The sequence below is a fragment of the Macrosteles quadrilineatus genome, unplaced genomic scaffold (assembly GCF_028750875.1).
Source record: "Macrosteles quadrilineatus isolate MER2022 unplaced genomic scaffold, UCM_ALF_1.0 Scaffold_2__2_contigs__length_208266976, whole genome shotgun sequence".
Lineage (NCBI taxonomy): Eukaryota > Metazoa > Arthropoda > Insecta > Hemiptera > Cicadellidae > Macrosteles > Macrosteles quadrilineatus.
Window position 1 is genome coordinate 128,412,007 of NW_026542595.1, and position 27,545 is coordinate 128,439,551.

General features: G+C 34.5%; 2 protein-coding genes across 3 annotated transcripts in view; one reads left to right on the forward strand and one right to left on the reverse strand.

Annotated features, from left to right (window-relative positions):
• LOC128986263 (dynein axonemal heavy chain 3-like) overlaps positions 1-1,726 on the reverse strand; it is a 62,499-nt gene extending 60,773 nt beyond the window's left edge. The window contains exons 1-2 of the mRNA XM_054406528.1: positions 1,661-1,726; positions 621-745 (exon numbers count right to left, since the gene is read on the reverse strand). The gene's annotated coding sequence lies outside the window, so the exon portion shown is untranslated. The remainder of the gene's footprint in view (positions 1-620; positions 746-1,660) is intronic.
• A 7,222-nt stretch (positions 1,727-8,948) lies between these two features.
• Positions 8,949-27,545, forward strand: part of LOC128987676 (putative vitellogenin receptor) — a 41,294-nt gene continuing 22,697 nt past the window's right edge. The window contains exons 1-10 of one of the 2 annotated variants that reach the window (XM_054408655.1): positions 8,949-8,969; positions 16,736-16,838; positions 19,329-19,454; positions 21,768-21,898; positions 22,410-22,550; positions 24,236-24,341; positions 24,862-25,014; positions 25,943-26,047; positions 26,548-26,673; positions 27,230-27,445. In XM_054408655.1, the coding sequence (XP_054264630.1) occupies positions 16,766-16,838; positions 19,329-19,454; positions 21,768-21,898; positions 22,410-22,550; positions 24,236-24,341; positions 24,862-25,014; positions 25,943-26,047; positions 26,548-26,673; positions 27,230-27,445 (1,177 nt within the window). In that variant the 5' untranslated portion in view covers positions 8,949-8,969; positions 16,736-16,765. Of the gene's footprint in view, positions 8,970-14,546; positions 14,631-16,735; positions 16,839-19,328; positions 19,455-21,767; positions 21,899-22,409; positions 22,551-24,235; positions 24,342-24,861; positions 25,015-25,942; positions 26,048-26,547; positions 26,674-27,229; positions 27,446-27,545 lie in introns of those variants that run through there. The other variant, XM_054408654.1, reaches the window with a different exon arrangement.

The following is a 27,545-nucleotide window of genomic DNA, read 5'->3' on the forward strand; positions in this document are numbered from 1 at the left end:
GTTGTACTTAAAGACGCTAAAATCTTTTAAAGAAAATTTGTCCAAAAACCTTCTAAATATTTCTGATAGGTCAGGGATAAAACCTGTCCCTCTCACCCTGCAGTCCAAGAACCTAACTATTATAGAGTAGCCACCTTATTTTATTGTTAAATTTTATTTTAACCACATGCACATGCATTATAAACTCAAAGTACAATGGTTTTGCTGATTTGACTGATTAACACGTTGGGTGCTGATGACGGGAATTCCCGCAATTGCTTAACATTGAAATAAATGCAACTTTTATGTTCAAACATGTCGACAGCACGAATAGTGTTAATTCTGTTTGGTGATTCATAGTCCAGGAATCTCCAGGTAGGATGTTCTAGGAGACCACATGTAGGATGTTCCACGAAATCTCATGTAGTTTGATGAGGATCTGATGTCAATCTCTCTTGCCATCTTACCTTCCACAGTATGTTACAAGTGTACTGTCCTTGTGGATTGTATACTACAAAGTGGACCATTTTTATACATCCTTTCACTGATGGTTTCCTTTCATATTAAAACATGTTTAGTATCTCACAATATGTATCATTTTGTTATTGATCAAAATAGGTAATCTAAAACTCCCAATTCACCTGGCCTCCTCTTCCGCCTTGCGTTGTTGCTGTAGTTTGGCCTCTTCTTGTTTCTTGAGTGCTCGTTGTCTCCGTCGCTCCTTCTCCTCGGCTTTCTTCCTGTCATATTCTCCACTCAAGAGCTCCTGCAAACATTTTAATATCCATTAACTTTCTTTGCTATATATTAAGAGGTTGACCTTCTAACTATAACTGCTTTAGACACACCTAATAAAATTTTTATCTTAATTGATATACAAGGGTATCCAAAAAAGAATATTGGGATTCAAACGGTTGTCTTTTGGGGACTGTTCAAGATAACTAAACAATTTAAACGTCAAATTGGTATTGAAATTACCAAGTTTTGTTTGCCGTGTAGCAAGGGAGGAAACGTTGATGTTAGCATGCACAAAAAAGTATGAGGTGTCAGGCCGTCCTTGTGACTCCCGTGCCTGACACCAGTCTCCAGTAGGATGTTTACAGCGCAACAGGAGTCATACTGTGTGATGTTCAGTGCAAAAATCGATTGTCCGACAAAGTCTTCATTAAACGCACCAAAATCAACACTCCACAATTTTATTTGTAAAATATTGAGATTTTGTACCTAGAGAATTCAGTGAAACCCTCAAGACATAACCGGTTAACCTACAATACCTAAGATTAAACACGACAATCCTCCTAAGCGTACAGACTTTGCCAGTTTTTTAATCCAGATGACCGAATCCGAACTTGGTTAAAAAAGGGCTGTTTTCAGATGAAGCTATATTCCACACAAGTGATGTTGTTAACTGTCACAATTGTCAAATGGGAATCGAAACAGCCAAACACTGCACAGAAACATGTGCCCAATTCGCCATAAGTGAACTTATGGTCTGGATTAATGTATGACCAAGTGATATAAGAGCCAAAAGAGGCCAAAAGATATGACCAAAAGGTATGAAAAAAACTGTGTTCTTTTCTCTTCAATTTGACGCTCAAATCGTGTAATTATCTTTAATCCAAGCAATGGCCGTGCAGTCCTGGCATTTTTTTTCAGAGACCTTTTATAAGTTGTTGTTTACCGAGAGTTTAACCACCCCAGGCTGGTGTCTCTGGGCCGCAGACTTGGTGGGTCTCTGTGGCTGCAGTCTAGGCAGCTTGGGTGGGTAGGTGAGGTTACCATCAGCATCCAGACATGTGATGGAAGGTTTAGTCTTGCGCCGCGGAGGCAGCTTAGTCAGCCGGAGTCCACTCACACCAGTTGTGTAGCAGCTTCCTACACTGTCTATGGGCTTCAGGTACTCAAAACCGTCCTGCAAATATATAAAATTGTTATTATTCCACCCATCACAATATAGGAAATTGTTGTTTAAATTCTCTGGTAAACTAATAGAAACAAACTGCATATCTCAACATAAAAAATATAATGCTATAATACTTTGATACCCTGAAAGGCACAGATTTGGTCCAGGACTTGTCCTTCATGAGGGGAGGGAAGAGTCCCCGCTGCAGAGTTGCCGCAAGGAGAGGGGTGGGTTGCTCCTCGGCCACCGGCAGCCATGGCAGTGCAGGGATTTGTCTGCGGCTGGGCCGAGACTGTCGTCTGCGCTGTGGTCCAGACGATGTCATTACATCCCCTCAGTGGAGCATCTGCATCACATATCACACACCAGAGAGCAAGATTATACCTTTGACTACAACTAGTCATTAGTACAACAGTATAAATTACCTGCTTTAGTATAAAAATTGACATACTAGTCGAATTCAGCCGTTGATGAGTGTGGATGTAATTTACTGATTGTTTAACTGCAATACATTCTATGAGTGGTTGATATAAATATGTTCTTTTTAAATTAGAAACTGGATACAGCTGGTTCATGTAAATGGCATGTATATATCAGTATCCAGAAGTCATTAAATACATAAAATTTAAATATCGTTAGACAAGGCTTTTTGTTTTAGCATAAGAGCTGAAATTACAGACAGTATAATTGAAAAAATTAATTGATTGCACTTTTACCCTACTAGTTATTTATGTAAATTTCATTGTGTTGTGTTGGCATCACAAATGCCCCCCCCCCCCCACAACCAACTGTTTCTTGTACAATCTAGTCACTGCTCAACCTCAACATTAGTAATCAACTGTTAATAATTGAACATGGGGTTTATTAAAAATATTGTTCTTGTTTAACAAACAGCCACTTTGGTAACTTTAAACTTTCAGCAAAAAAAGTAAAGAGCCACCTTTAAATGTAAAATGTATCATTTATGTTGGTAGATTCTTATTTTTAATTTCTTATCTGCGAAAATAAAACGCCCTAATTGTGTTTTTGAGTTCCTACAACTGCTTCTAAAAAACAAACACCACTGGTAGGTATGTTGTAAACAACAAATCAAACTAAAATTGACCGGTGTCACATTAAGAATTTGGACCCGAATATTCCAGTGCTAAGAACCTTGCCTGGTAGCTTTGTCATTTTGTATGAATAAGAATAAGAATGTATTTATTTTCTTGAAAGTAATATTACAAATATCAAAATGAGATAGTGAAATGACCTTTGGAAATTAACCATGTCAAGTAGAATTATTAGCCTATAGGCTATTACATGTACTCAGCTAAGTTTATTGTATTGAGTCAGCAGTGTCTGACACTATTTGATTCCTGTAACCTTTTATAAATTTAATTTTATAGTTTTACTATCATTACAGAGATAATGCATGTATAAAATCAGTTACGAAAGTCTACCGATTGTTCTGAAAACCAGTTTGCACATATATATATTAAAAATATATTAAAGTAAATATAGAGTTATATTTCTCTATTTATATATCTATATTAAAAAATTACTGTTGAATTTAGATAGGTAATTATAAATATATTTACAAGTATAACAAAACTGTTTTCAGTCGATTACAAGATTTGACATATTCATACATAGAAAATCAAGGTAATTGCCAATGGTCCCAAATATAGATGGTTTAACAATGCGTGTTTAACATTTAAAATCTCATGTACGTTAACTTAAGTAAAATATAGTTTTGTTGGTGCTGAAGAAAATAAATGAATTCATTCTTAAACTTAATATTCTTAATTAATTACATTCCTACTATTCGTCATCAACTGTATAAACCGAATTTAAAATTCCCAAAATGAAAATGAAGCAACAACCAATCTTATTCGAAGTAATTTAACTACAATTAGTTACTTACAGTAATGGTGTACTTATAAATATTATGTACAGTTTAAAATTGCTTATTAAAAAAGTACTTACAATAAACGAAAATAGAGAAGCATTAAAATAAACTATTTACAACACTCAAAAACTTGTAAACAAATAAATAATGAAATGATTTTAAATGCAAAATAAACATGAGTAATCAAGGTTAAAGATAAGCAGCTGTGAGTGTACTATGGTGTGTTATCTGTTACCATGGTTACCGGTATCTGAAGGGAGGCCTAGCAAGATTAGGGGTTAGTCAGTCATGAGTCATTGAGTGATTAAATACCTGGAGCATGTGTCAACCAACATGCCAAGATCAGTTTGATCCATAACCCACTGTTACTGTCCTTTGATATTGCTTTACTGAGTTGTCCCGATTTTTCTGTCCTATAACCTTTTTGGGAACATTTCAGGATTTGTGCTTTACTACTCGTTGGTCATAATAACTTAGGAAATAATAGTTGTAATAGTGGGTTTTTACCTTTGTTTTCGTCGAAGTTCAAAAATATTTGTAACTACAACCTTTGACTATTGATACAACACTTCTGTATCCAATAGTCAATGCTACAACCTAAACCTATAGTTTCGAAATAGTTTTTATATTTGTTCCATAACAAGAAAAAATAGGTAACAGCAAAACACCTTCTACATAAACCTGACTAAACTAACCTTAAACTTAAAATTGTCTTCAGCAGCTTAATTATGAGAAATCCAATATGAAACCTAGATCTCTAATAAATCTGTAATCCTTGCGGGACATCTGAATTGAAACACCTATTTGATTTAACGTGTAAATAATCAAAGATTAAAATAACATCCATAGATCAATATTAAACTTGCTCTATGATAAGAGAAAATGACTTGGTTGCGACTCACGTAACCATGGACGTAAAACTCCCCTCAAAACGGGCATCATATTTTACAATACGAAGTGAAGTCTACTTGCAGTATCCAAAGTCATTCATGGAGTTTTACAACGTATCTATTGTTTCACCAAAGTACATCATCCTTAACGATGGTCCCCTAGCGTTATCGCTTCCTCTAATGTAAGGTTGCGACGAGACAAATGTGGAAACGCCGCTATCCCGGCCTAGAGGCCTACTGAAACAGCTGTTGCACTAATTCATGATGAAGTGTCCGCGCGATGTTTATATTTGCACGTTTGTTTATTACCAATTAATGGGAATCTTCTTTCAGTGTATGTTTTTAGTTACAATAAAATGAGTATACTGTACTGCATCCTATATATTAAAACGAAACAGGGTTTTTTTATTTCACAATTCTGAATCAACCACTTGACGGATTTTTATGATTTTTGTGTTGAAAGAAAGATAATTTTGAGAACTAGGGAATGTCGAAGCCATAATTTTAGTTTAGGGTTTCAGTTTTTTAGAAATTAGCCTAAGTTTTAATTTTCAAAAAGTCTAGCAGCCGACGGACGAGTTAAAGTCGTTTTAGTGGTGGTTTAACTAACAGCTGGTTTCTAACTGTCATTGAAATGTTTATGTTACAAGTTGTTTGTATACAAAAATATTGATCGTCAGAGTTTGCCTACACACTATTTTACTTTAAAATGCAGTTTATTTTCTACCGTAAAAGATCTATGTTATCAGGAGATTGTGTAATTTTGAACTAAACATTTATTTTTAAACGTATAATCAAGTTTTGCCATAAATGCAATCCGTCTAAGTATAATTGCTTAATCCTTTAAGATATAAGTGGTTTACGTGTTGATACATATTTTTCTAGAAGTTTGAATATAAGTATGACTGCATACAGTACAAATTTTATCCGTAATGAAAATGTCAACCGGTGTAGTAGGTCTCCAGAAAACTGACCAGTAAGCTGCAGGGTGTCAGTTTCAATAGGCAGCTCACATGGCATTCACATATTTATTTGGGGAAGACTTTATTTTAACTTGGAAACTAAAGATTAGCTTACATTAGCCGTAACACAAAATTATCCTTTGAAAACAAATTTTTCACCCATTTGGACCTAAAGTATCCAGCCAGTGGACAACTTCGAACTCCGACATAATTCAAAGATATAAATAATTTAAAATACCAAACAGATTTTACTGCCCCCATGTTAACTTTAATAATACTATCCACCAAGTAATGACAATACCTTTAATCAGTGAAGAAACCAAACATTATCGTAACGTTGTTAAAAACATCACATACAAATTAGAAAGATGTCCACATTTCCAGGAAGTACCCTTGATAACAGCGTAGCGACCTACAGACTCAAATGAATTCATCCGATCAACCCTAGCAAATCACTTATATTGCTAATACTTGTCAGCAATATTTTGTTTTATTTTGTAGTCTAAATGCACTGCACTTGTTTGATCGTGATTGACTCATACTAACTTCTAATCGAATTAGAACAGAACATATTGGTATTATGATTTTGGTTCGCCTATGATTTTATTATAAGTAGGTAATAGTTGTCTTAGCTTAGATTTACAGTGCCATAGGTATCTCAATCGTTAGTTAAATCAAGCAAAAATAACATAAGATGTAGCCTAGTTTATTTATTTATTAAATCGTCTATCCATCATAATATTGTCCATCTTTATATTTATGATATTACTAGCTGTAACCCGCGGGCTTTTCCCCGTTTAACTTCTTAATTTTCAAGATTATCTCGTTCGCATGGCTCAATCACGTCCTGGTTGAAGTTTGTTCGCTACGCTCACTCACCTTTAGGTTGGAGCTCGTTCGCTACGCTCACTCACCTTTAGGTTGGAGCTCGTTCGCTGCGCTCACTTGCCTTCAGGTTAGCTCGTTCGCTACGCTAACTCGCCTCCAGGTTGAAGTTCGTTCGCTACGCTCACTCACCTTTTGGTTGCAAATTAGCTGTTGTCATAAATGTAAAAGAAATAATAGTGCTGCACCCTGTTGGTAATCCTTGTAACTTTAATGCTATTGAACATCATAGAACAGAACCAACTTGTTTAATTGAAACAGCTGTTAAGATTCAATAATTCCATTTCTCATAAGGTTAACATGGGAAACTCCAGAGCCACTGGGGCGGAACCCGAAAGGATTTTTGAAATAAGAATATGCCTATATGTTAATCGGGAATGTGAGCTATCATCATGCCAAATGTCAGCCCAATCCGACCAGTATTTTTCGAGTTTACTTTTCCCATACACACATACAGCAACCACCTCTTTTTTAGCGAATTTCCCTATAGGGAAGTAGCTATTACCGTAGGTCTCATGGTAAGACTTAGGCCCGGGACCGATTTACTTTTTCATTTTAATGTCCCCAGAGGCCAAAAACACCATTCGTTCAAATTTTTATATATGTATATATATATATATATATATAGAGATTTATATCCTACTAATATTATAAATGAGAAAGTTTGGATGGATGGATGTATGGATGTATGGATGTATGTTTGTGACAAGTGAACGCGAAAAATACTGGTCGGATTGGGCTGAAATTTGGCATGATGATAGCTCACATTCCCGATTAACATATAGGCATATTCTTATTTCAAAAATCCTTTCGGGCTCCGCCCCAGTGGCTCTGGAGTTTCCCATGTTAACCTTATGAGAAATGAAATTATTGAATCTTAACAGCTGTTTCAATTAAACAAGTTGGTTCTGTTCTGTGATGTTCAATAGCATTAAAGTCACAAAAATTACCAACAGGGTGCAGCACTATTATTTCTTTTACATTTATGACAACAGCTAATTTGCAACCAAAAGGTGAGTGAGCGTAGTGAACGAACTTCAACCTGGAGGCGAGTTAGCGTAGCGAACGAGCTATCCTGAAGGCAAGTGAGCGCAGCGAACGAGCTCCAACCTAAAGGTGAGTGAGCGTAGCGAACGAGCTCCAACCTAAAGGTGAGTGAGCGTAGCGAACAAACTTCAACCAGGACGTGATTGAGCCATGCGAACGAGATAATCTTGAAAATTAAGAAGTTAAACGGGGCAAAGCCCGCGGGTTACAGCTAGTATATATATATATGTGTCCGTGAACACGATAACTTGAGTAATTTTTATCCGATTTTGATGAAATTTGGTTTGAAGGTGTAAGGCGGGATAAACTTGAATGAGTTCGCGATCCAGCATGATCGGACCATGGGAACAGGGTTTTATGGGGGGTTTTATGGGGTAAAAATTGGTTTTTCTCACTTCTTACCCTCAAAACACAAAATTTCCCAATTTTTCTCTAAACCTTCTTAAAGAGCTTAAAAAAACAAACAATTCAGTATATCAAAGTGTTTTTGTACGGTTATTGGTTACGGAGAAAACTAAAAAATGGTAAATTTAAAATTCCCATGTTATTCTTATGGAGAATATTGTAAAATGTTGTAGTTTGCTTGTTTATGGATATATTTTGATCAAACTTGGCAAATTTATTTATTTTATAGTAAGCTATAAATATTTTACTAAAAACACACTACTTTATTAGTTTCCTTGTAGCAGCAAACCTAGGTACTCGTTAAACATAATGTTATTTAAATAGATCAATTGAAAATCAATTCGGCCAAATGGAAATTCGCTTAGACGGCAGGTTTGCTGCGGCGGGGGTATTTTATAATAGTATAGATAGATGTTTATTGCCCGTCGGGAATGTGAGCTATCATCATGCCAAATTTCAGCCCAATCCGACCAGTATTTTTCGAGTTTACTTTTCCCATACACACATACACACATACAGCAACCACCTCTTTTTTATAATAGTATAGATAGATGTTTATTGCCCGTGCAAATAAAATAAAATGTAAATATATGTATTGTTATGTTCGGTAAAATATTTTTGAAGTTGGTTAAGTAACAGTAAACACCTAAACGCACTCATTATACATAACCAATTATAATAAAAAAATAACAGAAATATTACTTTCAAACTATCTATAAGGATGGCAAACCTATAGCAATAATATATGTAAAATATGTTTCCAGTTAAAAATACAATTTTTCCTAGTATGATAAAAAGTCCGTGAAGCCGCGACTAAATTATTCGCAAAGATTGCATATTGTACATCTACTAACTTTTACTATCTTTAAGGAAGCTTTGGAGAACCGTTTTACAAAAATACTCTTACGCTAATAAAATAGTACTGATTTCAACCGCCCAAAGTCTGAGTGAGATAACAAACTGCAATGTTAGCTAGTTAGCCAGACAGCGCCGCACAGTCAGCACAAGTAAGTACCCAGTAACCAGCTCTGTACTCTGATACGACAAACTCGATAGTAAACAATTAGATTTCACAATTAATGCATTTTAGTTCTGATATAACAATGTTACTGACCACGCTAAATTGTTTATTTGATTGAAAAAATTACTATTTGAGTTTTAATTTAACTAAATATTAGCATACTTTTAATCTTCCTTATCAGCGTGTTTATACTAAGTTGTATTACATCACACGCTTTTAATAAAGGACACACAGTCATTATGATTGTGTTTCTGTTTTACAAAGTACTATTAACCTATAGGCTAATATTGTTCTAAACAATTTTATGATAATGATAATTAAATTTAATGGTACATAACGTACAAATTATCTGTTTTGTTCGTTATATACCAATACATTTCATGTACAGGATCCCCATCAATCTTCTTACAGTTTAAACAAGTTCTCTTTACTAAACAAATAATAAAATATAAAGTTTCTAATAAAAATAATTTTATGGAAATTTTCTGAATAAGTTGAAGCAAGGCTAAGCTTTGGAATTATTTTTAATATTAACCTATACTACTATAGCTATAAGTAATAATAAGTCTATGTGAACAACAGATTGGCACGTAAGCGTACAAAGGTAAATGCCCAGGTGCCCCATTATTCTTCTTAAAGTTTCTATTTCTTCACAAGGTTGAATTTAAACATCAGTAGCTCATGAGCTCAGAACTATATAACAGTAATAAATAACATTTCTAATAAAAACATTTGCATAAACTTTCCAAGTATAAGGTGAAGCAAGGTTACTACATGTATTTGCAATATCTTTACCAAAACTAAGTCAAACCACGTTCAACCTATTGGTACACTCTTGGCTTCGAATTTTTGTTTGATTGTAAGAAATATTTGAGTTCAGTCTTCTATCCAAAACCAAAGTAAAAAAATTGCAGTTACAAAATTACGTCTACAAAGGTGATTAGTCTAAATAGTAGTTAGGTTATGAGAATAAACATGGTTGAATCATTTTTAAGAACAACAAATTAAATCTATAGGCAAGCATGTTTCTTGAAAACCTTTCTTCTCAGCTCGTGTGAATCGCAAGGAAAATCTACGCATACTGTTGGAAAGATATTTGCCTGTTGATGCACAGAATCCCTTTAAAAGTTAAAATATGCTCAACAATAAGCACAAATTTTGTGCAAAATTTTCTTTTCTTTTATGAATTTAAAATTTAAAAAAATAACATGGACCAATATGAGTTGCCATGCTGGTGACGAAATAACAACGAAATATAAATAGAAAATCAAAACAAATGGAAACTTGATACTGTATAACACTTTGATTTACTTTATGGTGTTTGATTTATTCACTTTACTCGCTTATTGTTACTTAGTCCTTATATATAATACGTGAAGGCGATTTCTACGTAACACTACTCCTCCATTAGTAATGCACGGATTTTTACAAACGATGTGTCAAAATTAGGTATTTTTTGTGTAGTCACCCCCTTTCACAAATTCTTGTCTACTTTATTCATCTGCTAGTCAAGCATTGTTAGCAATTCAACTAAGTTGAAATTATTGCATAACATTATATTAGAGGACCTTTACTCATAGACAAATAGAATAAATATTTATCTATGCTTTAATTCAATAAAGAAATATTCGTGTGTGCTAAGTGTTATAACTTCTACGGCGCTGCTTCAGCCGAGATCTACATATCTGATGCCGTCACACTTTTTGACCTGACTGTCGAATATAAAGCCTACTTTTAAGTTAGGTATTGTATTTGCTATTGCTTTTATTAAACTCTGGGTTTGTACACAAAACTAATTCAAAGTGTCCTTTCTTATACATCACTTTCTTATACAAACAAAAATAATATCAACTGCGAGACATCAGGAATAAACATCGTCGTTAGAATGTGCGATTCACTAATTTGTGACTTAACGGACGATTATTTCAATTAAATACTTCTATGACAAAATTCAAACTGCAAGACAGTGTTAGCTTTAATAAAAAATATAAAACACAAAATATAAAATTACTTTTACAATAAAACAAATTAAACATATTATGACCTGTAATTTAGATAAATTACTAAATAGCATTTAGCACAAGTAATTAATAATCGAACATATATAAAGGTCTTAACATTGTTTAAATCACTGGCTATTCATAGTAGCCTACTGCACGTCAAAACGTTTGGTAAACAAGTCAACTTTAGCACTACGATCTATAGCACACCACGAAAACTGAAACAACCTAAAAAAATACTACAATAGTTTATTTTACTTTTATTTTAAAAATCTATATTTTACTTTTTTATGATACGTTTACTCATTTATTCTTTTATCTACAAATAGCTAATATGCAAAGTTTTTATGATTTAATTACACTGTGTTTTTAACCAATTTAATGACTTCAATGTCGTTAATTACAGTTTATTAGAGTGTTAAACTTTTGCTTACCAACTAAATTCGTCATAAGACAAGAGTTCGTTGGTTTGTTTACGATTTCTACAAGATTAGCATAGTAACATAGTTTGACTTTAGATTGTAGTAGCCAACCAGTCGTAATCGCGTTGCAGTAATTGGATTATGATTTCTTATTAATGATTAGGAAACAAATGTCAAGCCGATTCTGAGGGTCTATGATTGTTGTAATTCACAAATGCCAGGGCCTCAGCTTAAATAGCGTAATAATTGATATTGGGGAGTCCATATTTGCATGTGGCCAATCATATGTTGCCTTGTCACGAGTGACTTCATTAGAAGGGCTTCATCTTATTAACTTTAACCCAAGAGATGTGAAGCCTCAGAAATCCGCCATTCTCGAATACAACAGACTAAGGCAGAAGTACAGGTCTGACCTTCCACTTTACAACACAAGTTGTGACTCCTCTTCGGCTCCTTATGTGAGAGACAGGAAGTGGTACCAAAAATGTCGAAAAAGTGCAGGATGAGAGTACAAAACCGGTACCCTCTGCAAAGACTACCACTACCGGAAGATCGAGAGTTCAGTCAACTTTAGCATTAAGAGGGTTTGAGAACAATGATCGTGTGTCATGTTATGCGAATGTTGCAGTTCAGATACTGTATTCTGTTCCGTACATCAGAGAGATAATAAAGAACTCTGAACTAATTTGTCCTGAGTTAAAACAACATCTTCATGATTACGAAGTTTCTCCCTCGGAGGTTGTTTTAGATACAGTGGTTATAAGAAATCTCCCTAACAACAATACATATACCCTGACAGAGCAGCAAGACTGTGCTTTGTTCTTGCTGGACTTATTGGAGACCAACAAGGGCATTATAGAAGCCATCTCATACAGCACGGTGAAAACCACAAAATGCCAGCACTGTCATTACACATTCACAGGGCAAGAAGAGACAGACAATATAATCAGAATTCCCGTGGTGGCTGGTAAGGTAACGCTAGAAAATCTTTTAAGCCTTACGATAAACAACTGGGAGCCCTTGTTAGATTATGTGTGCAGTAATGCTAAATGCGGCCAACGAGGATCGAGCCTGGGCAAGGTACACGTTACAAAGTCAAACCGCTGTGTTGTCTTACAGTTTTTAATCTTTGACAACAACCTACAAAAGATAACCGCAACAAACATAGTAGGAGTCCCAAGTGCTCAAGTGACTATAGGTAATAAAACATACAGACCTACAGCAGCAATTTTTCATCACGGAGATTCAATATCACGAGGGCATTACACTTGTACCATAAAGACATCTTCAGGTTGGACAACAGCCAATGATGAACAAATATCAAATCAAAGATGACCCATTGGTTCAAAGAATTTGTACATGCTGTTATTAACAGAACAGTAGAAGCAGCAGTTATTACTTTGTTACAAATACAATTTATTTTATTTTTATTTTTTTCAGAGAAAAGAGTATTTTTATTTGAACGGTTAATTTTCTACAAAAATAAATAAAATCTAACAAAAAACCACTAAGTGGTAACACTTTCCCCGCCAAGTCAGCAATCCAAAAAAGATAATAAATCATTACTTTTTCCGCCAAGAAAAACAATGTAATGTATGTAAGTTTGGCAACTTGGCGGCAGACTTTTGCTTGGTTTTTTTTTCATTTAAGTTGCGTTCGTGGATAATTTCACAAATCAACTTCTCTAATTAATTAGTCCAACTAAGTATAATAATTTCGAGGTAATCAGTAATAATATAAAACCATCACTATTATGATTTTATGAAATGTGGCACAAATAAGGTCAAGTTTTGTAAAATAAGCTCTCACCTAGCAATGTACTAATGGGAGAGATACTTGCTCAATGAAACTAGTTTTATGGTATTTTTAAAGTGATCGAGCAAAAGTCTGCCGCCAAGTTGCCAAACTTACATACATTACATTGTTTTTCTTGGCGGAAAAAGTAATGATTTATTATCTTTTTTGGATTGCTGACTTGGCGGGGAAAGTGTTACCACTTAGTGGTTTTTTGTTAGATCCTTACTATTTAATGTTTAGCACTCATATGGACAAGTTAAACAAATAAATACTGTAGTGCGTAGTAAACGCACCTTCAATGTATAGGCTACTTGTTTGTTAGATTGACTGGCTAGTATAACCATAGATTACAGTATGGAACAGATCGTTGTATACTCCTTAATCTATATACCTATGGTAACAATGATCGGTACGAATGTTGTCTGAACGCTGTTTTCAAAGTGAAATAAACTTAGGCGTTTTGATAATGCAATCCTTGGCTATTTCTATCTCGATACCTACAAATATACTAAATAAGATTTTTTAATTCTCTTGTCTATAATAAGATGTTCCAGTCGTTTCGAAGTGAAACATGTATGTTGTTCTCTTTAACAAACGAACGAAAACAACCTTGGGTTGGTTATTCATGTATATATTTGGCGGCTCTGTGACCCATAGAATTCAGATTTCCGAAATATGTTTGTCTGCAAACATGTTGTTTATTCACATGAAATTAAGAAGTAAATATTATTATGATTATATTTTTGGCAACGTCGACTATTTAATGCCAAGAATAACACACAACATGTTGTCTTTGTAAATTTAACTCAAACTAATTATCATTGATACTGATACTCTCTTTCACTGTCGTTGGTGTTTTGATGCTGTACATATTAACTATTTATTTCCGTGCAGTTTAACTTAACACAGAATGATACAGTTTTTGTTTTGGATTGTAATAAAGTGATAAATGCAAAGTGTCATTTTAATAATTTTATATACACGCTCTTTATTTTTAATTTGCTAAAAAAATCTGGCATAAAATGCCTTTTAAAGTATTGTGAAAACTGCTTCTTTTGGAAAACGTATTTTTTAAAGATTACTTTGAAATAATATAGTAGAGTACTCTAAAATACACTACTTGGATTATCTAATTTACACAATGAATTCTTTGGAAACGTGTGTTTGTGGACAAGTCGTAACAAAGCAGATTAGATATTAGAACACTGCGATATCCACGTGTTGTCCACGGATAGTTGGTAGACCTGTTCAAGTCATCCTTTGTGCCAATAACTGCCTCTGATTGGCCGGTTAGTCTTGGACAAGTTCTTCAAGCTTGATCCTTCCTTTGCTCCTGTAGTCTGTGGCGAGTCTTCACAAGCAAAGGTCTTAGGCTACTTCCGTGCGCAAGATTATTACCAATTTTGGATATATTTCCCCAAATAGATTGTAAGTATACTTAGCTCATATTTTGCCAAATAAAATAAATAACGAATCAGCATAAAGTTTAAAACTACAAATTAATTGTGTATCGTCGTTTTTCGCTGTTTGAAAAGTTTTAAAATTGCATTTTGGTTTAAGCGAGTTATTGATTGCAGTTTGTTAATTGGTTTTCGAAAACTATTTTACAGGTAGCTCAACTAATTGTTGTTCAATAATTAAGTTAATTAGGAACAAATGTAATATGAAACACGTGTTCACTCACCCACGTACATGTTCTGTCTTGATCGTACTGATCAAGAATCAAAAGTTAATATCTTCCTTTCGGTGAACTTACTTTTTGCAGGGAGGGACAAAAGTGGCTAACAATTTTTTCCACCACGATAGTTAAATCAAATTAGATTGATATTATGTTGATAAAAAGTAGAGAAAGGTATAACAACTGAATATGTTGTACACCTTTTGATTTTTCGTCATACTGCAGCAAAAACAGCCGTTTTAATGCATGCGTTGCGGGTCTAAAGTACCGTAGCATTTTTACTCTCTAGGGAGTAAAAATCGGCTGTTGTAAACAGTTGTTAATTTCGATTGTGGCAATCGTATTAATCGAAAATATTTATCGATTGATTTATTAGGTAGGGATTTAGACTATTGTTGTCGATTGCTTGACACAATCGTAATGGACAAAATTATTTAATCACTTACTACAGCTGTTTATTTTCATTAGCAGAATTGAAAACAAGCTGGAAGTCGTTTTGAGAGGTTATCTTTACATACAAATTTATTTAGTTCTGTTTGTTAATTAATGATGCAATATGACGAAAAATATAGTTCACCACACGGGCAAAAGACTTTATTTTCGTAAAAATCTTCGTGTTGAGTGGATTTATATTTGTTTTGGGTCCCCCTGAACTAAAAAAAAATGGTTTTTGAAGTGATGTCTGTCTGTGTACGAAGCTACGGACCACACCTGTTGCCCGATTTTAATGAAATTTGGTATGTAGGTACTAGCCCATGGTATTTCCAGGTGTTTTTATCTTTTTTTGAAATTTCGATTTTTAATGGGGATTTTCCCATAAAACCATAAAATAACGGAAAAATAAAACTTTATCAAAAATGGCCCGGGCGGTTTTCATAAAAATTTACTATGTTATAGTCCTTTGAATTCTGAACAAAATGGTACATACAACTCCCATTGCTGTAAAAATTATTACGGTTCAAAAGTTATTGTTTGTAACTTATGTCATTTTCCCATGTCAACCCCCACATGTTATTACCCTCACATGTTCCATGTGTGTGTGTGGGTTTTATAAACCCACATAAAATAACGGAAAATCAGATTTTTCGAAAGGAGCCGGTGTTGATTAAAATTAGTATTTTTATGGTCCTTATAATTCTTAACCAAATAGTGCAACCACCTATTGCTGTAAAAAAGGTTCAAAAGTTAATTGCACCTTTTGTGATTTCTCATATAAATATCATAGTTACTCCCACTGCATACCCATGATAAAGATTGCTGTTGACAAGCTAAATGGAGAAAATATAATTCAGCTTACTAATACCGTTTATTTTACAAAAAAGTTACTTTGTTTGATTTTTCATATCTTATAAAAAGTAGAACTTGTCTAAGCATAATAGCTGTTTGACTATGATAATAGGTACTTCTTTGTACCTAGGAAAAACCTATACCCCGGTCTTCTTCCTCCTATTGAGGTGCATACTATTAAATTGAAGCTTGTAAAAACTAGTATATGTGCCTATAAATTGCTCAATGTTGATTTCAACAAATTATTAACATTTTTAAATGAATACTCGTTATCCATTAATTTTCACTAAACAGAGGGTGGTTATCAAACACAGTACAGTAATCCAGAAGTTTATAAATTTTATTTGATAAATTATTGGCTTTACTCTTCCAAAATAATGGGTTGCTTTAAAGTAATGGTATTTATCCTTTGTGAGAGTGAATAAGTTCTTAAGATTTTATTTATATTTATAGTAGGTAAATGGTCAAAGTAGACCCTGATTAAGTAGAAGTAGCTGTTAGCGTTTGTAGTGATAGTCTGGCACAGTTTTACCTTATGTTTAGATTACGTTAATATTTTTGTTTACAGATATATAAATGCTCAAAGTAGAGCCTTATTATGTGGAAGTGGCTGTTTGCATCCCTAGTTGTGTCTCAGTACGCAAACACATTCACCTCAGCGGCTTTTGAAAGTGAGTAACTTATAGTTATATTTTAATGTAGGGTTGTTTAATATTTGGTCCTGTTAAGAAGTTAACATTATATTACATTTTAAACTCACAACAATGTAATTTAAAAACAATAGTTATTTGTGCAACTAGTGAGAAAAGTGAGCAATTGACTCACTCGAGAGAAATCCTTACTCACGAGCCGTAGGCGAGTGAGGAATGGTTTCTCGAGTGAGGCAATTGTACTTTGAACTCGAGTTGCACATTATACTTTTCCTACAGTTACCATAAAACAAATAAATTTGTGAAGAAACATAACCTATTTTTACACAGAAGTGAACTTTTGATATAACATTTAATGTGAAGTGACAAATACAACAGTGCAACAGCTGACCAGCTAATTTACAGCCAGTGCTGCCAACGTATTTCGCGCGCATACGACGTTGCCTGCATGTTACGCGCTCACTATTTCGTGCCTTCTCGTTGCAAATCTGGAGTGAGACAAAGTAATTAGAGTGAGACAATGTTAACATTGTCTCACTGATGAGCGAATTGGCCACTTTGCTTTCTCAAATCAGTGAGAGAACATGTACATTGTTAGGTAACTGTAGGATAAGTTTATTTCACCTATATTACAATCTATAATAAAACATTGAAAGTGGTGTAAACATGTTCTTACCATTTACACATCCTACTAATCCTATCCTACTAATCCTACTAATATTATAAATGAGAAAGTTTGGATGTATGGATGTATGGATGTATGGATGTATGTTTGTGACAAGTGAATGCGAAAAATACTGGTCGGATTGGGCTGAAATTTGGCATGATGATAGCTCACATTCCCGATTAACATATAGGCATATTCTTATTTCAAAAATCCTTTCGGGTTCCGCCCCAGTGGCTCTGGAGTTTCCCATGAACCTTATGAGAAATGGAATTATTGAATCTTAACAGCTGTTTCAATTAAACAAGTTGGTTCTGTTCTATAATGTTATATAGCATTAAAGTTACAATGATTACCAACAGGGTGCAGCACTATTATTTCTTTTACATTTATGACAACAGCTAATTTGCAACCAAAAGGTGAGTGAGCGTAGCGAACGAACTTCAACCTGGAGGCGAGTTAGCGTAGCGAACAAGCTAACCTGAAGGCAAGTGAGCGCAGCGAACGAGCTCCAACCTAAAGGTGAGTGAGCGTAGCGAACGAGCTCCAACCTAGAGGTGAGTGAGCGTAGCGAACAAACTTCAACCAGGACGTGATTGAGCTATGCGAACGAGATAATCTTGAAAATAAAGAAGTTAAACGGGGCAAAGCCCGCGGGTTACAGCTAGTTTCTTATATGCATCACCAGATAAAACCTTACTGAAGATGCCAGTCCTTAATGTTTGCTTTGTTAAAAGTTAGTTTGGGCATATTTATGCCTTTGGCATTTTTAACGTTTTTGTGAGGGATATGGGGAACGGTCTAAGCTCTACTGGTTTTGTTACTATCTAATAATGATTTTTCATGGATAGCATCACTAATTTATAGCCTGACTAGCTGTTGTACCCGTGCTTTGCAACGGGAAGAGGACACAAAATAGAAACATTTTAATCTTTATCTCTTGCATATAATAGTTACACATCCGCCAACGCTTTTAGAAACAAAATTCAACTTTTATGGCCTTAATAGAAACGTTTTAAGTTATTACTTTTAAATCTGGTAAGTAGTGGATACCACCATTTTGGTTTTGATTAATTTTAAATCTTGTGTAGGCTGATATGAGAAAAACTGACCAAATCTTCGAGTAAAACTTTGACATACATGATTTACCAGATTTACCTTCATCTCCCTTAATTACACATCTTTTAATTTATTATTGACATTTTAAATTTCAATTTTGGGCCTGGAAACGATCTTGCTTGGAATCAAACCAGCGACCTCAAAATTTTAAGGGGAGCAATATATATATAACCATTCGGCTACCTAGACAATTATGATAATGACACAATATTTTTTCATCAAAAGAGCTTCATTTTACTTTTACTTTCAACAATCCAAGATACAAAACAGAGCAATTATTGATTTTATATCTTGTTCGTTAAATTTAAACAAACATCTTATATGTCGAGTCAGGTTTGACTCTAAATTAAAATATTTCCTCAAAATAATTGTAATCAAATTAATTTTGTGTAAATTCTATATTGTTAACTGATTTTGTTTTGTTTATTATTCACATTTTATAAATAAACGTACCGTGTGAAATACCCTAATGTTATATTTGTAAAGTTTTTCAAACTGACACCGAACAGCTAGTGTACATCAAGCAGAATAAACCAATTACGCAGTCAATGTGCAACTGTAAGAATAGCTTGTGAATTCCAGTGCTCAAATTTTTACTGTGGGTGGTCAGTTTTGCAATAATAAACTTGTAACTTGATTCTCGCCAAGAAAACATTTTGAGCTTTAAACATGTATTTGCTTGCTTCAAAACGCAATTCTAGAGTTATATAAATGCACAATTTTTGCAGAGTTCAAAGGCAGTGTGGGATGTCCTCCTATGCAGTTCCTGTGTATGGACGGAGAGTGTATCTCCGAGGAAAAACATTGCAACGGACACCCGGATTGTATCGACGGAACTGATGAACACAACTGCGGTTTGTATCCAGATCCACTATTCACTAAAATAATTAAACCATCTTACTTAGTCAAAACATGTTACCAACAAAGTAGCTCCTAGTCTTAAATTCATTCTGTGGTAATATGCTCCATCTTCATCCCATAAACTCATATTATACAGTGTGTAAATTAAGTATTGAAACAAATATGTATTTTTAATACCCCCGCCGCAGCAAACCTGCAGACTTAGCGAATTTCCATCTGCCTGATTAGATTTAAACTAAATTGTCTCCTTAAAAATATCACATTTATTCCCTATTTAAACAGAATTAGTTTAATGAGTACTTAGGTTTGCTGCAACAGGGAGGGTAAAAAAGTTTTTTTTTAATGTAAAATATTAAAAGGTACTATGGTTTAGTAAGAAATTAATGTATTTCAAATTTTATCAAAATATGTTCATAAACAAGCAAACTACAACAGTTGACTTATTCTCCATAAGAATAACATGGGAATTTTAAAATTACAATTTTTTTGAATTTTCTCCGTAACAATTAGGCGCATAATAACGCTTCAACATACTAAATTATTTGTTTTTTTAAGCCCTACAAAATGGTTTAAAAAGAAATTGTGAAATTTTGTGTTTTTAGGGTCAAAAATGGGAAAAACCTATTTTTACCCCATAAAACCCCCCATAAACCCCCGTTCCCATAGTCCGATCATGCTGGTTCGCAAACTCATTCAAGTTTATCCTGCCTTACACCTTCAAACCAAATTTTATCAAAATCGGACAAAAATTACTCAAGTTATCGTGCGGATGGACATATATATATATATATATATATATATATATATATATATATATAGATATATAAAAATTTGAACGAATGGTGTTTTTGGCCTCTGGTGACATCAAAATTAAAAAGTAAATCGGTCCCGGGCTTAGGTCTTACCATGAGACCTACGGTAATAGCTACTTCCCTATAGGGAAATTCGCTAAAACCGAAATAGATAGAAAAAAACTTTTTGTTTGTGGCGTTGATTGTTAACAAAGGTTCCGTTATTTTTTACATCAAAAATATTTGTTAACCCCCCTAACAGGGTAAGGCAAGGCCACACTAAAAAAACAGGCCGTAATGCTCGCCAAGCATGACGTCACGATAGAAAACGGCTATGACGTATAAGTACTTATTTATTTATTTTCCAATGAAAGATTAAAACAAGCAGCTGATCGCAAACGGCAAAATTACGTGATTGCCGTCTTCTATCGTGACGTCATGCTGGACGAGCATTACGGCCTGTTTTTTTAGTGTGGCCTTGGGTAAGGGGTAGAGGGTGACTTATTTTTTCAAATAGCAACCCCTATTGAGTGACCCCTCATTTTGAAGGATATGTCAAAAGAAACACAATGACGCAAACCCGAGGTGGAAATCTCACCCCTAGCCAAAATGGCAGGTATTCCAAAATTTGATTTACTGTATGTAAAAAAGCACCAATTTCACAAATATGGAAACAAATCTATATTTTTAGAAGCGAAATATATTTTGTGGAATTGATTGCTAACATAGGTTCCGCAATTTTTTACATCAACAATATCTTTTAACCCCTTTAACAGGGTAGGGAGTGGGGGTGATTTATTTTTTTAATAACAACCCCTATTGAGTGACCCCTCATTTTGAAGGGTTTGTCAAAAGAAATACAATGACACAAACCCAAGGTAGATATTTCATCCCCAGCCTAAATGGTGGGTATTCCAAAATTTGATTTATGCGAAGAAGTAAGTAAGTGATTTATGTGAAAAAGCACACATTTTGGAATACCTGCCATTTTGGCTAGGAGTGAGATATTCACCTTGGGTTTGCATCATTGTGTTTCTTTTGACAAGCCCTTCAAAATGAGGGGTCGCTCAATAGGGGTTGCTATTTTAAAAAATAAGTCACCCCCTACCCCCTACCCTGTTAGAAGGGTTCAAAAAATTTTTTGGTGTAAAAAATTGCAGAACCTTTGTTAAGAATCAATGCTACAAATAGAATATTTCTATCTATTTCGGTTTTAAAATACAAAATAATTATTGGACCTAGTATTTTTTGGTCTCATATCATCAATAAAAAAGTTGTCAGGTAAATTCTGAGAAAAATCAGTAGTTTTTTTTCTATAGTTCAAACTTGAATTCCAGCTGTTTTTGCTTTTAATAAATGGTCCAGCTGAATAAACAGCTGACATTTATTCAGTGAAAAAGCTGCAAACATAACCCCACTCCATTCTACACTCATCTACATCTTGCATCATTTATTCAGTTTTATATACACACCTAGGCTGTGGCTCAAAAGTAATGGTAATGTTATTTGTTTTAGACGTACTAAGGTGTCTTGCGCCAATGTACTTTGAGTGTGATAACAACCGATGCGTCAGTTCTTCGTTCGTCTGCGATGATGACAACGATTGTGAAGACTGGTCCGATGAAAAAAATTGCAGCGATCACAGTGTAAGTGCATTGACCTTTGATATAATATTTTACTTGAAGAATTTGCAACTTTTCCCAGGTTGTTGATTTTAATTGAGTAAAATATTGCCAGAGTCTTTAAATTTACTTGTACAGATTCCCTGGAAATTAAACCGCTCTGTCTTACACTGAAGTCCTTTGGGAATATCATCTTTGTATATTTGAGATGAATAAAATGTAACTGAGCTGTATTACTACAACTATTTTACATATTTAAAAAGTACCAAGTACACTTCACTCATCTTCATGAATTATATGAATATTTATGTATTCTGTATTGTCCTGTATTGCACAAAAAATAAGTGTTACGTTGTGTAACCTTTTTTGATAATCTATAAGATCAATGATTTTAATTTTCTCAGGTAAGCTAGCAAAACATTACCCTTTTTCCTGAAACATCCTACACCAGTCATATGTCTTTTTCTAAACATATATTTTACCAGTGTAAATCTTTTCCCAAGTATTACATCGTGAAATCTCTGTTCTATTGCAGGCAGGAGAGAGAGTTGTAAGCACTTGCAGTCCTAGAGAGTTCCAGTGTTTAGATAGGCTGTGCATTCCTCAGAATTGGGTTTGCGATGGGAAGGCTGACTGTCTGGACTCCAGTGACGAAACCCTCGGCTGCAGCAAAAATGTAAATTATGTATTTATATCTTGGTTGTATATGATATGCAAATAGAAGGTTTCCGAAAAAGAATGCGGGGATTTTGAACGTATGTTGTTTGAGGCTTATTGAAGATAATTAAATTATTAAAACGTATAATTTAAGATAAAGATAAAATGCAATCTAATTTCTAATCTATACTATTATAAAAAAGAGGTGGTGTCTGTGTGTGTGTATGGGAAAAGTAAACGCGAAAACTACTGGTCGGATCGGGCTGAAATTTGGCATGATGATAGCTCACATTCCCGATTAACATATAGGCATATTTTTATCCCAAAAATCCTTTCGGGCTCCGCCCCAGTGGCTCTGGAGTTTCCCATGTTAACCTTATGAGAAATGAAATTATTGAATCTTAACAGCTGTTTCAATTAAACAAGTTGGTTCTGTTCTGTGATGTTCAATAGCATTAAAGTTACAAGGATTACCAACAGGGTGCAGCACTAGCACTATTATTTCTTTTACATTTATGACAACAGCTAATTTGCAACCAAAAGGTGAGTGAGCGTAGCGAACGAACTTCAACCTGGAGGCGAGTGAGCGTAGCGAACGAGCTAACCTGAAGGCAAGTGAGCGTAGCGAACGAGCTAACCTGAAGGAAAGTGAGCGCAGCGAACGAGCTCCAACCTAAAGGTGAGTGAGCGTAGCGAACAAACTTCAAAAAGAACCGAAATTTCTTAAACCATGTCCTCACTCATAACTGCTATAAGCATTTGATACTTATATGCCAACCCCGTACGAAGGACACTCTGCTAGTTTAAGATAAAATACAAACTTTGATACATTTCAGATCAATTTAATTGACGTTCGCATTACCACCAATCTTGTATGAGCATAAAACTGGCAAAATCTGTACGCTTAGGGCAATCAGCGGGTTTAATATGATGTCTTGACTGAATTCTGTAAGCACAAAGTCACAATTTTACAAACATCGTGGAGTGTCAATTTAGATATGTTTAACTGAAGACTTGGTCAGGGAATCGGATATTTCAGGCTTCTGATAGATTGTCGGATTTCTTCTACTTTGTCATCACTTGTTTTGGGCCAGCCAGGTGAATGTCCTTTCAAAACACTTCTCCTGGACGAAACTGATTAAACAAGCAACAAATTGCTTTATTATTCGGTGAATTTGAATGTAGTTTAATTTAACAATGGAATCAAACCCTATGAACCACAGATCAGACTGTGCCTTCTGTTGTGCCATAAGCGTCAGGCACGTGAGTCACATTGGCGGCCTGCCACCACACACCTGTTTTGTGCAAGCTAAGGTCAAAATTTCCTTCCTTGCTACATGGAAATAGGTCCAAATTGAAGTTTAAATCGTTCAGTTATCTTGAATAGTTTTCAAGCAAAGACCGTTTAATTTATCGGACACCCTGTACAGACAGATGTGAGTTGATTGAATAATTTGTCGGGATAACACCTCTTCTTCTTTTAACTTTCGAGGACTAGTGTTTGGACTAGTTTTTTTATCATTTGAAACCCACTATATAGCATCCAATAAGTAAAAGTAACCAATTATTGCAGTTGATGTTGTAATTGGAAATTAAAAATATTTACTGTAAAATTAAAGTTGCATTGAGCACTTATCCCTCAAGAAACTCATCGCACATTATGCTCTGAACACAAATTCACAAAATTTTTTCTACTATTTTCAGATTACATGTGATGGTTTCAAGTGCAAGAATCACTTTTGCATCCCTCAAGAATTTTACTGCGATGGTGGAAATGATTGCGGTGACAATTCCGATGAAGAAAACTGCCGTAAGTGGGATGTATTCTAATTACACTTTGACAATTCTTTTTTATTTCAAAATTTCGAATATTTTAAAATTAATTTGAAATTTGAAGTATGAATTTCTGGAGAAAACAGCAAAGATTGAAAGTCTGAGAACATATTCATGTTAATGTTTAATTTGAGGTACTTTCTGTTAAACAATTTTTTGAGCTAGGGTAAATATTTTTCAGCTACACAACAGGTAAATAACCTGTACTGTGAGTGAAACTCTTGCTATGCAGACTATTAAACAAACCCTAGCTCCGTTGAAAGACTTAACCTGGAATCGTTTGTCACTGTACTTCAGGTTTAGTCAAAATGTGACCTAAGCCCTCAGGGCTTGTTTACCTCGTATGGTAGACCTTGGTTGCAACCCAATTCACATTAATATTTTTAGTGCGAAGAATACTTTAGTCAAACCGTGACAAATAAAGGTACATTTTGTCCTCATGTTCCATCATTATCAAGATAACCATATTAACCAACATCATGTTTGGTTGTTCACAGCGCAAAGAGAAATCACGATGGAGGAGTGTTCGCTAGACAAGCGGTTGTTCTACTGCCACGACGGAGTGTTGTGTCTCGAGTTGTTTCAACTTTGCAACGGCAAAGAAGAATGCCTGGATGGATCCGATGAGGGCGGCCGCTGCAATGAAACTGGTAAACTAATTTTGTATCTACTATTCAAACATAAGAGTTGACCTGAAAGTAATACATGATTCAACATATAAGTGTTTGAAAATATATTTGAAGTATGTTTTACTACATACATTTGGAGGGGAAGGCAAAGTTTTTATGCTATAATAATGTTCATAAAGTGAAAACTTAAAATGAGAATTCCAAGTAGAGATTCAAGCTTTTGGGTACGCTTCATATCCATTGCAAACTTAATGGCCATTTGCAATTCTAACCACTGGTCGTAAATTATGGTTACCAAAATTTGTAATAACCACTCTTTGGAGAACAACTTTACAACTTTACAAGATTCTCACCATTATGAAAAATTCAAGATGTTCACAAAATGATGTAGCTGACTTTTACCGCAATCAGTCACTTGCATAGTCTTGAGACAAGAACAAAAGGGTGAAATACCCCAGCTGGATACACAATTAGTGCAGAAACACTAAATGTAAAAATTACAACTAGGCTATAATAGTATTGTGCCACTAGAACAAAACCTTTTTTTCTCAAATGGAATGGTTGTTTAATATAAGCAGACATAAGTTTTAACTTAAAGAAGGAACAAACTAGCAAATTATACTGAGACCACCATATTTTTATCAATAAAGCTTATTTTTTTGTCAATTGCATATCTTTTTCAACAGTTCATGAATAGATTACTTTATTTTTCAAATCGTTGCATAGGTACAAATTGTGAAGCTTTTTGAATATAATAAATTGTAGGATATAAACTGTAGACTAGATAAAATAATAAATTACATTTACATTCTTGCCATTGTCACAACATAAATGCCACTAAAGGATTCACTTCAATGACAATTAAAACTAAGAAAGAACTTAGCAATACCTGATAAAATATTGTTGTTTGATAAACTATTGTGTGATTTGTGTTATCTGTATCTTCCAGGCATGTGTTCCAACTCCAGTTGTCCTCACGACTGTTACCCCTCACCCAACGGACCTCTCTGTGCATGTCCTAAGGGAACGTTCAATGATGGACACACTTGCCAAGGTTAGAACAGAACTACATTAATTATTGTGTAGTCTTTGCTTTATAAACTATACAGCCATCAATAGAAGCTACTATAGTACCGTATACAATAAATGGCGATGTTGAATTTAATGATATTGGAATCATAATTTAATCGTAAAGGATCTTTTTGTTTTTTGAACGTTGGTGGACCAGGAATTCAACTTTTAAACAGAAAAAATGCTCATTTAATGACTTTTTAAAGTAGGTAGGTATATATTTAATTTAAAACATTACTAGACATTGACAAGTGGTTAAGATTTGTTTAAGTTATGGAATTTCTAGTGTAGAAAAAAATTGTTTATGATAGATATTTATCACGATTTAAAATTAATCAATGATCTAAAATAGTGTACAAAATAGAGGGACTGCGTATCAGAAAAGTCTAGTGTTTCAAATTGCAGTTATTGCACACAAGTCCATGTTTACTTATTATTTTTCATTCTTACGTTAAATATGTACCAGTAATGATTGTTTCACAGATGTAAACGAGTGTGAGCAGTTTGGAATTTGTGATCACAAGTGTAAAAACTTCAAGGGAGGATACCAGTGCTACTGTGATCCCGGCTATCAACTGCAACCAGACAAGAGGACCTGCAAAGCTGAAGGTTAACAAATAACGTACTTCTCTTTGTTCTTTGATTTAATTAATTGAATTGCTCCGCCGAATAAAAGCTCCGCATGTGTGACAAAAGTAAATATTTTGAGAAAAAACACACAATCGTTCTGGCCAATGCCAAGACAGCCAGATTCCTGCAAATTCAATTACTTGTAAGCACTACCAACCTATGTATTTTTAAGAAAAAAATGTCCCACGTAGTAGAGAATATTTTGTAACTTTTTATCTTAATAAACAATGCCGTAATATGCTTCAACAATTAACATTACCGTTATATGGGGTGAAAATCTAAGATGGCCGGTGGTCCTGCCGACTCTTAATGAATTGTGCTGTCTCAAAAACCAGCTGATCGTAGTCAGTTACAACACTGTCATCTTATTTAATTCAAAATTTTACTGAACTGTAAACTGTTAATTACCTTTGTTCTGTGCTGCTGTCATAATGGTCAATTCTATCTATGCTATCCAGAACACAGGTAATTTCAAAAGCCTTTCCTCTAAATTCCAACCATGCAGAGGCTAATCCATCGTGACAAATTATTTCAGGACCGGAAGGCCTGTTGCTGTTCTCGTCGCACAAACAGATCCGAGCGTACTTCCTGACATCGGAGGTGTACTACCCAGTGGCCAAGGACCTGTCGCAGGTGACTGGGGTGGCGTACGACGGAGAACATGTCTACTGGACCAACGTCTACCAGGGTGAGGAGGCAATCATGAGGGCAGTGGAGGACGGCAGTCAGAAGGAGGTCGTCATAACAGCAGGTCAGCAAGAGTAGATTAATTAATTAACACAAATATTTTAAAAATTCATTCATCTATAGAGGAAATTTTATAGTTGTGACTAGTCACATAACATAGTGCC